The sequence below is a fragment of the Aedes albopictus genome, chromosome 1 (assembly GCF_035046485.1).
Source record: "Aedes albopictus strain Foshan chromosome 1, AalbF5, whole genome shotgun sequence".
NCBI lineage: Eukaryota > Metazoa > Arthropoda > Insecta > Diptera > Culicidae > Aedes > Aedes albopictus.
In genome coordinates this window covers 232,900,945-232,915,755 of record NC_085136.1, presented here as the reverse complement: position 1 = coordinate 232,915,755, position 14,811 = coordinate 232,900,945, and the positions used below count along the sequence as shown (strand labels likewise).

Sequence of the window (14,811 nt, the reverse complement as noted above, 5' to 3'; positions counted from 1 at the left end):
GATTTGTAGTAATGAGCTGAATTTTAGTATGGTGAGAAGGTCAATTCTCCGTTACTGCAATAAAATGGGCTGCAAAACGGTGAGTCGATAAGGAGAGCGTCCAACATAGCTCTGGTCCTCACAAGTTCCTACCTCATGTTTCCACGGGTCAAGCGATGACAAAGACCGCCAGCTAAGAGTTGTGTGCTTAGCTGGTAGGGGTTTGTTCAAATATTACGTAACACTAAGGGGGAGGGAGGGGGTCTAGCGCTTTGTTACGCTTCAAACAAAATTCCAAAATTTCCCATACAAAACTTGTTACATGGGGGAGGGAGGGGGTCTAAAATTGTTAAATTTTGCGTTACGTATTATTAGAATCAACCCTAGTTCAGTCTGGGCACTGTTGTCCTTCTGACTTCAGCTAGATTGAGGAGGTACGATTTGAGCGTTTGTTCACCAAGGAGGTGCGGCTCAAACTGCGTCTGTTCTGCCATCCAGCGGCTGAGTAAGAAACGCTGCACCACGCCCAGCTAGATCCAAGGTGTGTAGCGGTCAGGAGAATTTGTATATATTTTTGTAAGATAAGTCTGTAAATATTTGAAATAAGATAGATTGTAAGGAAATGCGATCTATCTATGATAATTTGAATTTGTAAATATCCTTTAGTTTAGGCAAACGAAAAGACATCAATTAACAAACGCTTCCCGAGGTCGAGGCCATTTGTTTTCTGGATAAGGTGGGAAAGGGAAAGGAGCACGACTATCGGACAAGTTATTCGCATAGCGGTGTAGTCACGATTGAACACGAAGGGTTTCGGGAAATGATGTACTTCCGGGTGCGTCCGAGATACACTTTCCCTTATCTGAGGCTTCAAAGACTCGATCATTTCGTTCGTGATCGTCCAAAGAATTGGAAGTGTCCGCGTTTGTTTCTTAGTTTTTCGTGTGCCAGAAGTGGTTTGTTTAAAAGTGATGTTCGATATAGTTAAATAATTAAATAATTGTTTGTTCTACAGTAGGCTAAAGGTGTGCGTAGAGAATTTTGTGCGATTGTTAGTTGATTAGTTAACTCAATACCGAGGTAAGAATCTGTGCTGTGAATGTGCTCTTGTGTCAGTGCTTATGTTTCGTATCCCGCCAGTTTCTCTTCAATCCGCAGTTCGCCGCGCCCAAGCGCGACCGCTTCTTCCTCAACGGACGAGAAGTACCCGGCAACCGCCAAATAGTCGGAAGCGGACGGATCCGTCACCATATCGGTCCGAGAAGGCCCGGGGACCTTCAAGTGGACGAGGTCCACAAGCTGATTCGTCAACAAACCAACCGGGCAGCATCAATTGCCAGAAACCGCCATTGCATAGGGCACGCCAACTGACATTGCGATCACGCGGTGACGAGCCGATCAACGACCAACGACCGCCATCAATCAGCCAAGCCGCCGGTGAGTCAACGACCCGGCCTATAGGTCATCGACTGCGGAGGTTGTGTAAGCAGAACCGATCGGTGAGTCCACCATTCTTTTTTTTGTTGTGAAGTGCGGCGTCCGCTGAGGGCGCCGCGGAGGACCATTTTTTGCCAGTTTTTGGGAGCCAATAAAAGAGACGTCACGAACATAGAGCACTGAGCACAGATAGGAGATAGGGAGTGGCTAAGGGAACGCACACATGCTAGGAGGTAGAAGGAAGTAGAACGAACACAATACATACAAGAAATTCGAATTCGATGATATGAACCAATGAACATGTATCCTAGGAAATAAGTCACTATACTCGTAAAAGTCAATATATTTCGTATTCGTCCCATTAGTACCGTGAATAAATGTTATTATGAGTTTTCCTTCCTAGCAATTTGATTGTTTAAATGTGTTGAACATCACTGCGCGTTTCTCTGTAGTTTCGTTTCCCGTCCTCCATGTCGAGTTTGATTGGGTTATTTTATGAGTGTCTTCCAGCTTAGTGAGGGATCTGGTGGCGAGAAGACAAAGTTCGCCAATGATGAGAACTTCTCTTTAGTGAGATCGTAGGGGTTCAGGTGGGATCTCTCACCGTCGTCTCTGAGTGTCGTCGTGATTGTGCTGTTATGTTGTGGTAATAGGGATTTCCCGTTTGGCCGTTTTAGATCGTAGCTAGCTAGATCGATCCATAAATCCTTTCCAGGAAATTAAATGGACTCGTTCTTAAGGAGTCTCATCCGGGCAATTTAAAATTGGGCTCGTGGTCTCCTTTCGAGGAGTGGCACATAAGCCACGTGTTTTATGCTGGATCGCCCAGCAGCGGTTACAGGTGGTAGCCCCATCAGCGTGGACGTCCCAGTGTTGGTTGGGACGTTAAACAGAACTGGCACGATGGCCCTCCGGCGAGACAGGAGTGTTGGCGTAGGCCCAATAAGCCACCCGTAAAAATCCCCATTGCGAAAAACATAGGAGAAAATACGACTCGATACAATCGGCAAAGACCCACACGACGAAATAAGAACTACGATTGGAAACTTGGAACATAGAATTGCAAGCAGTGCTGAAAATTTCATTTCGTCATATCTAAATTCAAACACCTACAGCTCATTTTAGAAGCTGAACCTGAGAATATGGTATATGAAAAACTTGTGCGGCCTGATCAGTTCTGCAAGAAAGTCACAGAAAAACCGCTATTTATCAAATATATAAGGTAAATGTCACGGACTACCTTTAAAAAATGCAAAATGATATTCACCGTGAATATCATTCGCATTTTTCAAAGGAAGTCCGTGACATTTACCTTAAATATTCGAAAAATAGCGGTTTTTTCGTGATTTTCTTGCAGAACTGGACTAGCCGCACAAGTTCTTCATATACCATATTCTCAGGTTCAGCCTCTAAAATGAGCTGTAGGTGGTTGAAGTTAGATATGACGAAATGAAATTTTCAGCACTGATTGCAAGTCACTAGGTTTCGCAGGATGTGACAGGATAATTTACGACGAACTACATCCCCGTAACTTCGACATCGTGGCGTTGCAGGAACTTTGTTGGACTGGACAGAAAGTGTGGAAAAGCGAGCATCGAGCGGCTACCTTCTACCAAAGCTGTGGCACCACCAATGAACTGGGAACAGGATTTATAGTGTTGGGCAAGATGCGACAACGTGTGATCGGGTGGCAGCCGATCAACGCAAGGATGTGCATGTTGAGAGTTAAGGGCCATTTCTTCAACTACAGCATCATTAACGTCCACTGCCCACACGAAGGGAGACCTGAAGACGACAAAGAAGCGTTCTACGCGTAGTTAGAGCAAACATACGATGGTTGCTTGCCGCGTGACGTGAAAATCGTTGTCAGCGACATGAACGCGCAGGTAGGAAGGGAGTAAATGTACAGACCGGTAATCGGGCGAAACAGCCTGCACGCCCTATCGAATAATAACGGCCAGCGATGCGTAAACTTTGCAGCCTCCCGTGGTATGGTAGTTAGAAGCACCTTTTCCCAGCGCAAAGATACCCACAAAGCCACCTGGAGATCACCCGACCATCAAACAGAAAACGAAATCGACCACATTCTAATCGACGGTAAATTCTTCTCGGATATAATCAATGTCCGCACATACCGCAGTGCGAATATAGATTCGGATTACTACTTAGTAGCTGTATGCATGCGCTCAAAACTTTCAACGGTTATTCGAGCAACTTCGTAACGTAGAGATGGCTCAAGACTACGCGCAGCAGTTAGCAGTGGCCCTACCAACGAAAGAGCAGCTTGGCGCAGCTACACTTGAAGATGGCTGGAGGGACATCCGATCCGCCATAGGTAGTACCTCGGCTACAGCACTAGGCTTCGCGATTCCGAATCACAGAAACGACTGGTACGACGGCGAATGTGAACAGTTGAAAAACGAGACAGCACGGGCAAGAATTCTGCAACACCGTACGAGAGCGAATGAGGCACGATACAGACAGGCGCGGAACAGGCAGAACTCAGTCTTCCGGATAAAGAAGCGCCAGCAGGAAAAACGAGATCGCGAAGCGATGGAAGAGCTGTACTGCGCAAAGGACACACGAAAGTTCTACGAGAAGCTGAGCCGCTCGCGCAGAGGCTTTGTGCCACAAGCCGACATGTGCCGAAATAATCACGGGAATATTCTCACGAGCGAGCATGAGGTGGTCGAGAGGTGCACCTCTATGGTGACGTTGCAAGCACGGTACTTCTAGATCTGTTACCGCGCCGGACGAAAGATTTCCAGCCCCTAACCTCCAAGAGATTGAAGAGGAGGTTAGCCGGTTGAAAAAAAAACAACGCTGGAGCAGATCAACTACCAAGTGAGTTAATACAACACGGTGGAGAAGCACTGGTGAGAGCACTACACTGGGTCATTACCACGATTTGGGAGGATGAAGTATTACCGGAGGAGTGGATGGAAGGTATCGTGTGTCCCATCTACAAAAAGGGCGACAAGTTGGATTGCGGGAACTATCGCGCGATCACACTACTGAGCGCTGCCTACAAGATACTTTCTCAAATTTTATGCCGCCGATTGCGAGTGTTCGTGAGAATTCAGCTCATTACTTCAAATCTAGTATTTCATCTATATGTCCTATAGGAAGTAATCGGTGAAGTACTAGATTGAAAGTAATGAAGTTACAAGAAGTAAATAATAAAACAACACAGTTACCCAAACTTTTTCTCAAACAGCATCAAATTAGGCAAGAAATCATAACGCCAACGCTTTTTGCACGTTTTTTCTGCAGAAACGGAGAATTCACCTTCTTACCATACAAAAATTCAGCTCATTACTACAATTCTAGTACTTCACCGATTGTGTCCTATAGGACAGATCGGTGAAGTACTAGATTTGTAGTAATGAGCTAAATTTTAGTACGGTGAGAAGGTCAATTCTCCGTTTCTGCAATGAAATTGTGCAAAAAGCGTGGGTATTATGTTTCCTTGCCAAATTTGATGCTGGTTGAGCAAAACTTTGGGCAACAGTGTTGTTGTTTTCTCCATTTCTTGCAACATAAACAACATAGTTATCCAAAGTTTTGCTCAAACAGCATCAAATTAGGCAAGGAATCATAATACCCACGCTTTTTGGATTATTTTATTGCAGAAACGGAGAATTGACCTTCTCACCATACAAAAATTCAGCTCATTACTACAAATCTAGTACTACACCGAACGTGCCCCATTGATTACACGGTCCGACAATTTTTTTGCCCAGCTCCAAATTTCACTTTTTCTGATTGCTCCCGACTAGAAACTCATAAATCTGAAGTTTTGACCCTCCCCCTCCTGGGAGAGGGGAGGGGCATTGTTTTGAAATTTTGAAAAATCGAAAAATTTCGAGGTTTTTTGATCGCCATTTTGGCTAAATGCACGATATCGAAAAAGTAAAAGGTTGACCACGGAGCTTTAGGGGTTGTGCAACTACCAACAAAATTTCACGAAGATCCGCCAAGCCATACTCGAGAAACGGTGTTTTTACGAAATGATGTTTTAAAGATTTCTTATATTGCACGCAAAGAATTCAACTACTATATGGCACAATTGCTGATTTAACCATGCCGTTTAGCATCATGGTGTCTTCAAGGAAGTTTTTCAGTACAATAACGTGCTTCTTTTAACCTGTTGGTAAAAATGATCAATCCCCCCAAAAGAGAGAAAGAAAATTTACTTTTTGAATTTTTCAAGATACAAGGTTGATGTCTTCATAAAAGTTGTAGAAAATGCTGTTTTGAATAACTTTGTCGAAGACGCCAAAATCGAAACTCTGTTAGTTTTCAAGATACGTTACGTTTTTATTACCGGTGGCCCCTTAAAAGTGGTTTTTTCCTCAATAACTTTTTTCACTTTTGATATTATTATATAAATATATTATATTATGTAATTATATTCTCACAGGTATAGGTCAATAGGTCAATCATTTTGTTTTTCTAAATAAGATAACCGCTCGGCTACGAAGCCCATGAAAACAAAATAAGCAGCGCACAATGGTACAGAGCCGTTTCTTGCTGGACAAAAAGTATAACGGCCAAATTATAAGTTTTTGATTTATGCAAAAATGTAGAAGTTTCTTCAAATTTTCAAAAAACCTATTTTTAGTTTCTTCGTCATTAAAAAGTGAAAATTAATTCTTTTGAACAATACTAATAAATTTAAAATCCACTTGAACCATCATAAGATAAGAAGTGCCAAAAATAAACCATTTTTAGAAGAAACCCAAGAAAAACTTTTTTAAATTGGCTTATTAAAAACTCCATAATTCTACACAATATTGACAACATAGCTAAATCTAATAGTTTAGACATAGACTGAATAGTTAGTTGTTGGTTGATGTGTAAAGCTTTTAGTTAAGCTATAGATACGGCGCTGAACCGTGCGGAGCCGTGTTATCTAGATGTCCATGAAAACACACACATTCTGTGTGCACCGCCCAAACGCCAAATAAGTGAACTTGTGCAAAAGCTCATATTTTTTTGAAATTCAGCCATTCCACAGGGAACCAATGTAGTAGACGCTATATTTGATGGGTTTGTCGTTCATTGAAAAATATTAGATCATATTTTATTTTTATGTTGACATTACAGTAATTAATTCCAACCCTCTAATACCCAACCCCGACTTAGGGCAGGGTATAGTTTGAATATTTTTGTATTTTATATCTGATAGCTAGGATTGATAAGCATATCTGAAAATATTTTTTACAACTCGGCACTATAATATATTTTTTTGCAATTTCTCATCGTAATAGGCTGTTTTACCTCACGCAAATCTGACAGGAAAAGGCCTACTTTCCCACACCAAACTAACAGTGCTGTAATGGTTCATTACAGCACTGATTTGCGTTGCGTAATGAACCATTGCAGCACTGTTTTCAGTTTTGATCAACTTATTGATGCTTTCTGGACGCAGTTTTGAAAAATTGTGATAACTGCACAGTATAACCTGCTATGATCAGATTTTCTTAAACATAACTATGATCATCAGTGTGCAGTTTGATGCAAAAGTTTTGTTAAAAATTATCCTCAAGTGGTAATTTATGAACTTGCAAAAAACGTTGTACGCAACTCGGTGCAGAACTCTATTTTTACAGCACTCATCGTAATTATCCAACTCGGCAAGCCTCGTTGGATAAATGTACGACTCGTGCTGTAAAAATCTTCATTCTGCACCTTGTTGCGTAAACTACTATTTTATACTTGCCGTTTCGGTAAGGTAACGGCCTACTTTTCCGCACGATACCACGATGCATTATGGTTCATAATGCAACTCATTTCGATTGCATTATGAGTCATAATGCAATTGTTTCATTGACAACCTCAGTTTCCACGGCTAGAGCTTGAAAAACTGTGACGGTTACAGCACGGCATGCTTGATTCAATTTTTGTGTTCAGCAAGATTGAGCACGTAGCCGTTCCTATTTAACCACAGCGAAGCACGATGATACTGATGGAAACGATTATTTTCAAATGACATTTTTTTTCTTTGCAAAAAAAATGTGTGCAACTCGTTGCAATACTCGATTTTTACAGCACTCATCATTTTGCAAATCGTTACATAAATAACTAACATGATGTCTTCTGAAGCGTATTTCATTTTTTATCATTCAAAAATTTAAAAATCTAGTGCTATGTTTTGAAGGTTACATGATAGGAAATCGTTAAACAATGAAAAACGAAATTAATGTCTTTCCGCTTTATAGTTATTTTGTGAAGACTGTTAGGTGCGAACTTAGAAAGTCAAAATGATTAACCTATTGGAGACTGTGAGAATAGAATTGTGGAATCAAAAGTGAAAAAAGTTATTGAGGAAAAAACACTCAAGGGGCCGCCGGTAATAAAAACGTAACGTATCTTGAAAACTAACAGAGTTTCGATTTTGGCGTCTTCGACAAAGTTATTCAAAACAGCATTTTCTACAACTTTTATGAAGACATCAACCTTGTATCTTGAAAAATTCAAAAAGTAAATTTTCTATCTCTCTTTTGGGGGGATTGATCATTTTTACCAACAGGTTAAAAGAAGCACGTTATTGTACTGAAAAACTTCCTCGAAGACACCATGATGCTAAACGGCATGGTTAAATCAGCAATTGTGCCATATAGTAGTTGAATTCTTTGCGTGCAATATAAGAAATCTTTAAAACATCATTTCGTAAAAACACCGTTTCTCGAGTATGGCTTGACGGATCTTCGTGAAATTTTGTTGGTAGTTGCACAACCCCTAAAGCTCCGTGGTCAACCTTTTACTTTTTCGATATCGTGCATTTAGCCAAAATGGCGATCAAAAAACCTCGAAATTTTTCGATTTTTCAAAATTTCAAAACAATGCCCCTCCCCTCTTCCAGGAGGGGGAGGGTCAAAACTTCAGATTTATGAGTTTCTAGTCGGGAGCAATCAGAAAAAGTGAAATTTAGAGCTGGGCAGAACAAAAGTTGATTTTTTGTCGGACCGTGTTATTGTAGTGTCCACTCGAGGGTAAAGCAACGACTAAAAAGGTATTGTAGGGTAGAAGAGCCACAATTTGAGGAACAAATTTTAAGTATAAAACGCCTTCAGAGGAAAAAAAATTCAAATTGAATGTACATGATATCATTGTTTACGAAATGGGAGTGTCGAATAAAAAAACGTATCATTGATCGTCGAAAATCCCACCCACAGTAAATTTCTGGCTACGTGACTGTATAGAAAAAACTCGGATTCGTTCATTTAATTCATATTATTTTTGGCTAAAAAATTTCATTGGGCCGCAGATGTTTTGACAATTCTTAAGGAGAAAGTTCAGAGAATACAAATATGGCTGCCATAATGGCCGATTTGGACCCCTACTCACGTTTTCAAGAGCACCAATCTTAAAAAATCGTAAACAAATGCGCTCGATTTGGAAAAGCTGCCTCTTTTTGCAAGTGAGCAAAGCCAGGATAAACAAGTGCGGCTTGATTCGATGTTTCGTTCGTCAGATTGGTGCCTCTAAGTTTTTATGCAAAATTTCAATGGGATTTCTTGATGTTTCACCTTAAAGGGGGTCGCCACCTTAAAAAGGTTAGGAACCCCTGGTTTAGACTATCTACTTGACGAGATGTATTTATGTAAGAAGAAAGAACTTGACCCGTCGATCCCGTTTTCTCAGTCGTTACAATTATCCCACCATAAACAAATCCAGCTTACTATTTTCAATCTAGTACTTCATCAATTGCTTCCTAATAGGAAATCAAATGCTCTTGTTTGGTTTTTCATAAGAAAAAAATCAAGTATCTAAGGAAACAAATCAAAAACTGTATCTAAATCGATACTTCATTGCCCTTCAATGACAATAGGACAGATCGGCGAAGTACTAGATTTGTAGTAATGAGCTGAATTAGTATGATGAGAAGGTCAATTCTCCATTTCTGCAATGAAATGGTGCAAAAAGCGTGGGTATTATGATTCCTTGCCTAATTTGATGCTTTTTGAGCAAAACTTTGGACAACAGTGCTGTTGTTTTCTCCATTTCTTGCAACATAAACAACATAGTTATCTAAAAATTTGCTCAAACAGCATCAAATTAGGCAAGGAATCATAATACCCACGCTTTTTGCACCATTTCATTGCAGAAACGGAGAATTGATCTTCTCACCATACTAAAATTCAGCTCATTACTACAAATCTAGTACTACACCGAATGTGCCCCATTGAGTAATGCGACATGCACTACACTAAGGATACTGTAACAATAGGACACGCTCGGTGTGGTTTGTAGTAATGAGCTGAATTTTTGGATGGTGAGAAGGTCAATTCTCCGTTTCTGCAATGATATGGATCAAAAAGCGTGGATATTATGATTCCTTGCCTAATTTGATGCTGTTCGAGCAAAACTTTGGATAACTATGTGGTTTATATTGCAAGAAATGGAGAAACAACAACACTGTTGCCCATAGTTTTGCTCAAACAGAATCAAATTAGGCAAGGAATCATAATACCCACGCTTTTTGCACCATTTCATTGCGAAAAACGGAGAATTGACCTTCTCACCATACAAAAATTCAGCTCATTACCCCAATTCTAGTACTACACCGATCGTGCCCTATAGATCTCGGTAATAATAAGTCGCAGTGACAGATCCGAACAGGAATAAAAAAGAGACCTAAAAGCACATAAATGCTTTTCCATCCATAGGAATAAACTTACGTTGATGGGATAGCGCCAGCGGTGGCTGGTTTCATGGCAGCCGATGTTGTAGCGCCCGCGGTCGCAGCTGTAGTAGCGACATTGGCGGCGACAGTGACCGCCAGCGGTCTATTGGTGCGAAACTCCTCGCCGTCATTACCTTTAATTTCTTTACCGTTCGACTCCAATGTGCTGTCTGGGATATCATACAATCGGATCATCGGCTTGCCCGACTCTTTTTTGACCAGGTATATGCCATCCTTTTGCTTCACGCAATTGTCGATAATGCACCGCATAATGCCGATTCCGTTCACAGACAACTTCGTATGATCATCTTTGCCCATAAAAAGTTTGTCTCCAATCTTTTTAATAAAGATATCGCAGGAAAAGTTTGCACAGCACATGAGCGTGACCAAAACGGCGCCTGTGGTATGAACTTTTACGTAGATCTTCGGCACTATAGTGATTCGTTCGTCAACTGTCGACGCAGTAAGGAAGAATTTGTCCACACGCTGCTGTGGGGCCGTTTTGTTCTGGACGTTAACGCGATCGTACATCTTAGTGTCGGTGGCGCAAGTGGTGATATCGTTGCTCTTATCAACGTTCGGTAGTGATGGCTTGCTCAAGTGCGAGAAATCCCTGACCCCTACGGTTACCCGATCCGGATTTACAGCAGCCAATGCATTGCGAACCTTCGGTGGCGGACGGACGCCAAGGGTTGTTCCACGGTGCTGGTCACGTTTCTTGGTAGATTGCTTGGACAATGTTCGCATGACTTCTGCCTGCACTCCGCCACGGCCTGCACTTTCTCGATCACTGAAGAAAAGAAAAAAAGGTTACTTTGACGTTGGACCGTCACTTGAAATATCACGATAAAAATCCGAAAATCAACAGTTTTCCTAGAATTGGGTTCTTCAGGGGTATCCGGATTATTTCACAATCGGATTCTCCGCCCAAAAATTAGCCGAAATCCAAAAGTTCATAATTTTTAAAGTCCGGGAACTACTTTTAAAATACATTTAAAGTTTGTATGAGGAAATTTTTTTGTTCGGGTCGAACTGTCATTGTATCGATTGAACTGTCATTCTATCCACGAAAATAAAAACTGTTTTGTTAATTTAACATTTGTGGCTTCGTGGCCGTGCGGTTTGCGGCGTCAGTCGTCTAGGCGTTTCGTAAGCCTCGGAGTGCGGGTTCGATTCCCGTTCCAGTCGGGGAAAACTTTTCGTCAAACGGAAAATTCTCCATTGGGCCACTGGGTGTTATGTGTGTTGTCCGTTGTCTCATGTTAGTGTAATGTTCAGTCTGTGCAGCCTCTGGCTGAAGACGGTGTAGTGTCTTTTTTTTTTTTTTAAAAACAAAGGTTTTGGAATGCAATAAAATTACGTTATATTCAGAAAAAGGAGCTCTTTCGATTAGGCTATAGAAAATAGCAATATTTTATTCACTAAACAACCCAATTGGGCTAAGATTGTTTGCAAGAATTGGGCCAATATACCGCATTTAGTTCACCACTGGACTGCGAACTGCGACTTCATAAGTGCGAAAACGAAAACAAAAGTGCGCGATTGCATCAAATCAGGTTGATGTCTTCGGCGCACTATTTCTTCAATCTATGGTGAACAAGTGCTCTGAAGACACCCAGTTGATTTGATGCAATCGCGCACTTTTATTTGCGTTTTCGCACTCGTGAAAACTAGTGCGATAGTCCAGTGGTGAACTAAATGCGCTATAACTTATCCACTATGTTTATCGATTATGTTAGATCAGTGGTCACCAAACTGCGGCCCGCGGGCCGCATGCGGCCATCGAAAAGGTTTAGTGCGGCCCGCAATCTGATTTTGGAATATATTAGAAAGATTTCAAATACTAAAAGCAACACTTTTATCAAAGCCTTTTTAAGAAATAAAGAATTATTATTCCCAAGAAAAAGATACAAATAAACTAAATTCAGTATATGTATTTAACTTTAAAAATCATTTTCATCTGCAAAATAAATATGCCCAAAAATATAAAAAAGTCATTCACATATTTTGACCCATTAAACATTATTCTGTAGAAAAGGATGACTTGTATGTCGAAGTTAAATCCTCTATTAAAATTTGATCAAAATAAGTTTTCAAATGCCTTGCGGCCCGCAGCCTTCTTGTAAAATTGAATTGTGGCCCGCGTAGACAGTACGCCTGAGGACCACTGTGTTAGATGTTTATTGGAGTTTACACAACTAGAAAAGTGGTTGCTATTTTGGGCACTCCGTTATAGTGCATATAAAGGCCGTCCCTTTGATATAAGAGTAATATTTTAATGATTAACTTATGGGGTAAACTTACATTGATGGAATGGTAGCAGCAACAGCGGTACCTCGTTCCATAGCAGCCGATATTGTAGCGCCCGTGGCCGCAGCTGCTGCAGCGGCATTGGCGGCAACTGTAACCGCTTCTGACGTAGCCCGTGGCGGTCCATTGGCGTGGAACGCCGCATCATCATAAACTTCCATCGCTTCACCATTTGACACAGAACTGTTGTCCAGGATGTCATACAATCGGATCATAGGCTTGTTCGGATCCTTTTTTACAATATACTTGCCATCCTTTTGTTTCATGCAACTGTCGAGCATGTACCGTAGAATACTGGTTTCGTTCACAGTCAACTCCGTATTATCATGTTTAGTCATGGATAGGTGATTCCCAATCTTTTCAATAACGATATCCCAGGAATAGTTCGATCGCGCACCGCACATACTCGTGGCCAAAATGGCGCCCGTCGTATATACGTTTCCATGGCTCTTGGGCACCGGACGAATGACCGGACCGTCATTAGTCGTCACGGTGTGCTGGATAGGCCTTTTGTTCTGGACGCGATCCGTGACATCCTTGCCCTTTCCGTCGTTTGGTAGCGATGGCTTGCTCAACCACGAGAAGTTCTTATTCCCCTCTACGGTTATCCGGTCCGAGCCAACAGCATTTGGTGCATCACTTATCTTCGAAGGCGGACGGGTGCTCCATTTACGGGTTGTGTTATGGTGCTGGTTGCCTCTCTTGGTAGCATTCTTAGACATTGTTTTATTCCACGTGCCCGCACGTCCTTGATCCCTGAAACAGAAAAAAAAACTATTACGTTGACGTTAGAGCGTTCAACTTTTCTTTTCGGAAGGTCACTAGCCCATTGCGGACCACAGACGAATCTGGTGTTCGTGATGAAGTTGCAAAAATATGACCCAGTGCATTAACATTATGCAATATGCATATACAACATTTCAACCCTTATGTGGTCGGCATGGTACCCAATTTTGAAGTGAGGAAAGGCAGGGGGAGAGGCTTCTGATTTTTTTTTATTACGTGGAATGTCGGCAGGGTACCCGGGTACCCATGAAAATGAGATTGATCATAACTCCGTCAATTTTCAACCGATTTTAGAAATCTTTGGCTCATAGAAACTCATTATCTATCGAAAAAGTATTTAGTTGGACCGATTTGATCACCGTGGTTTTTGGAACATCCGGATTTTCGGAAGCATGTTTAGCCTAGGATACCGTAAAGTGACCACCGTCAGCCATGACTCCACGGGAAGCCTGATCCGAAACCGCAGCTACAAAGCCAACACGATTTATGATACCAGGATGTTTAGATACTATATGCTAAAGCAATTTTAGAATGATCGTTACCGATATTGCTACTAACCTACCGAAAATCCCGAGTATTGTTTTGTACAAAACATGGGCCCGGAACACCGACGAACCGACGTGACAGTGGTGTTTCAAAAGTGTGTCCCCCAAATTTAACGGTCGGCCAGCGAAGCGAGCGAACGCTTCTGTCAAATCAGCGCAGACGCGAACCTTTTCCTATATGAACACACGGGGGTTCGGGATCAAGCTATCAATACAACGCGGACCGTGGCGGTAGTGTTCGGCTATTTTTCATCATGGAGTCGGGGACAACAAATTTGAATTTGTTTGTTCTAGCTGTCACGTCGGTTCGTCGGTGCCCGGAAATCCAGTAATCGGACCGGTCCAATAGGACAGATCGGTGAACTGCCGTAATTCTGCAAAGTGACGTAAGCGCCATTCAAAATGTCGATATTTTTTGGTATATTAAATATAATACAGTCTGGATTCGCTGGTTGGGTCACGACTGCGCCCCGATTAGCGAATCGTGTTCGTTCGTTGGGGCAACTGACAACTGATCAAAATGCTCTAGACACACGCAAGTGACGAGAAATACGTCACGGAACACTCACATACTTGCGTAAACGTTTTGTATACAGGAGCTGTGATGCGACGGCGGTCAGACGTCAAACTCGTTTTGACATCTATTTTGACATTGACAGTGCTTTTTAATTGGGTTTTGCCCCAACCAGTGAACATTCAACCATCGAGACAGCCCATCTAACGAGCTCTCAACGAACGAATCGTCACTGTATCTGGTGTAAAAATAACACTGTGGTATGCCCGCTGTATTAGAATGCAAGATCTAGTCGTAATCTATCATCTATGGAAAGAAACATAGAGGTTGAGCAAGAGTTTTATGCATAATAACCAAAAAATGGGCCAATACTATCAATGTCGCTTACGTCACTTTGCAGAATTACGGCAGTGAAGTACTTGATTTGCAGTAATGAGCTGAATAGGACAGATTGGTGAAGTACTAGATTTGTAGTAATGAGCTGAATTTTAGTATGATGAGAAGCTCAATTCTCCATTTCTGCAATGAAATGGTGCAAAAAGCGTGGG

The 14,811-nt window shown here is 41.7% G+C and overlaps 1 protein-coding gene across 1 annotated transcript in view; it reads right to left on the bottom strand.

Moving 5' to 3' along the window:
- LOC109425383 (uncharacterized) overlaps nt 1–14,106 on the bottom strand; it is a 74,041-nt gene extending 59,935 nt beyond the window's left edge. The window contains exons 1-2 of the mRNA XM_062846423.1: nt 12,413–14,106; nt 10,104–10,898 (exon numbers count right to left, since the gene is read on the bottom strand). Of these exons, the coding sequence (XP_062702407.1) occupies nt 10,104–10,898; nt 12,413–13,140 (1,523 nt within the window). The 5' untranslated portion in view covers nt 13,141–14,106. The remainder of the gene's footprint in view (nt 1–10,103; nt 10,899–12,412) is intronic.
- Between the last annotated feature and the right edge of the window lie 705 nt (nt 14,107–14,811).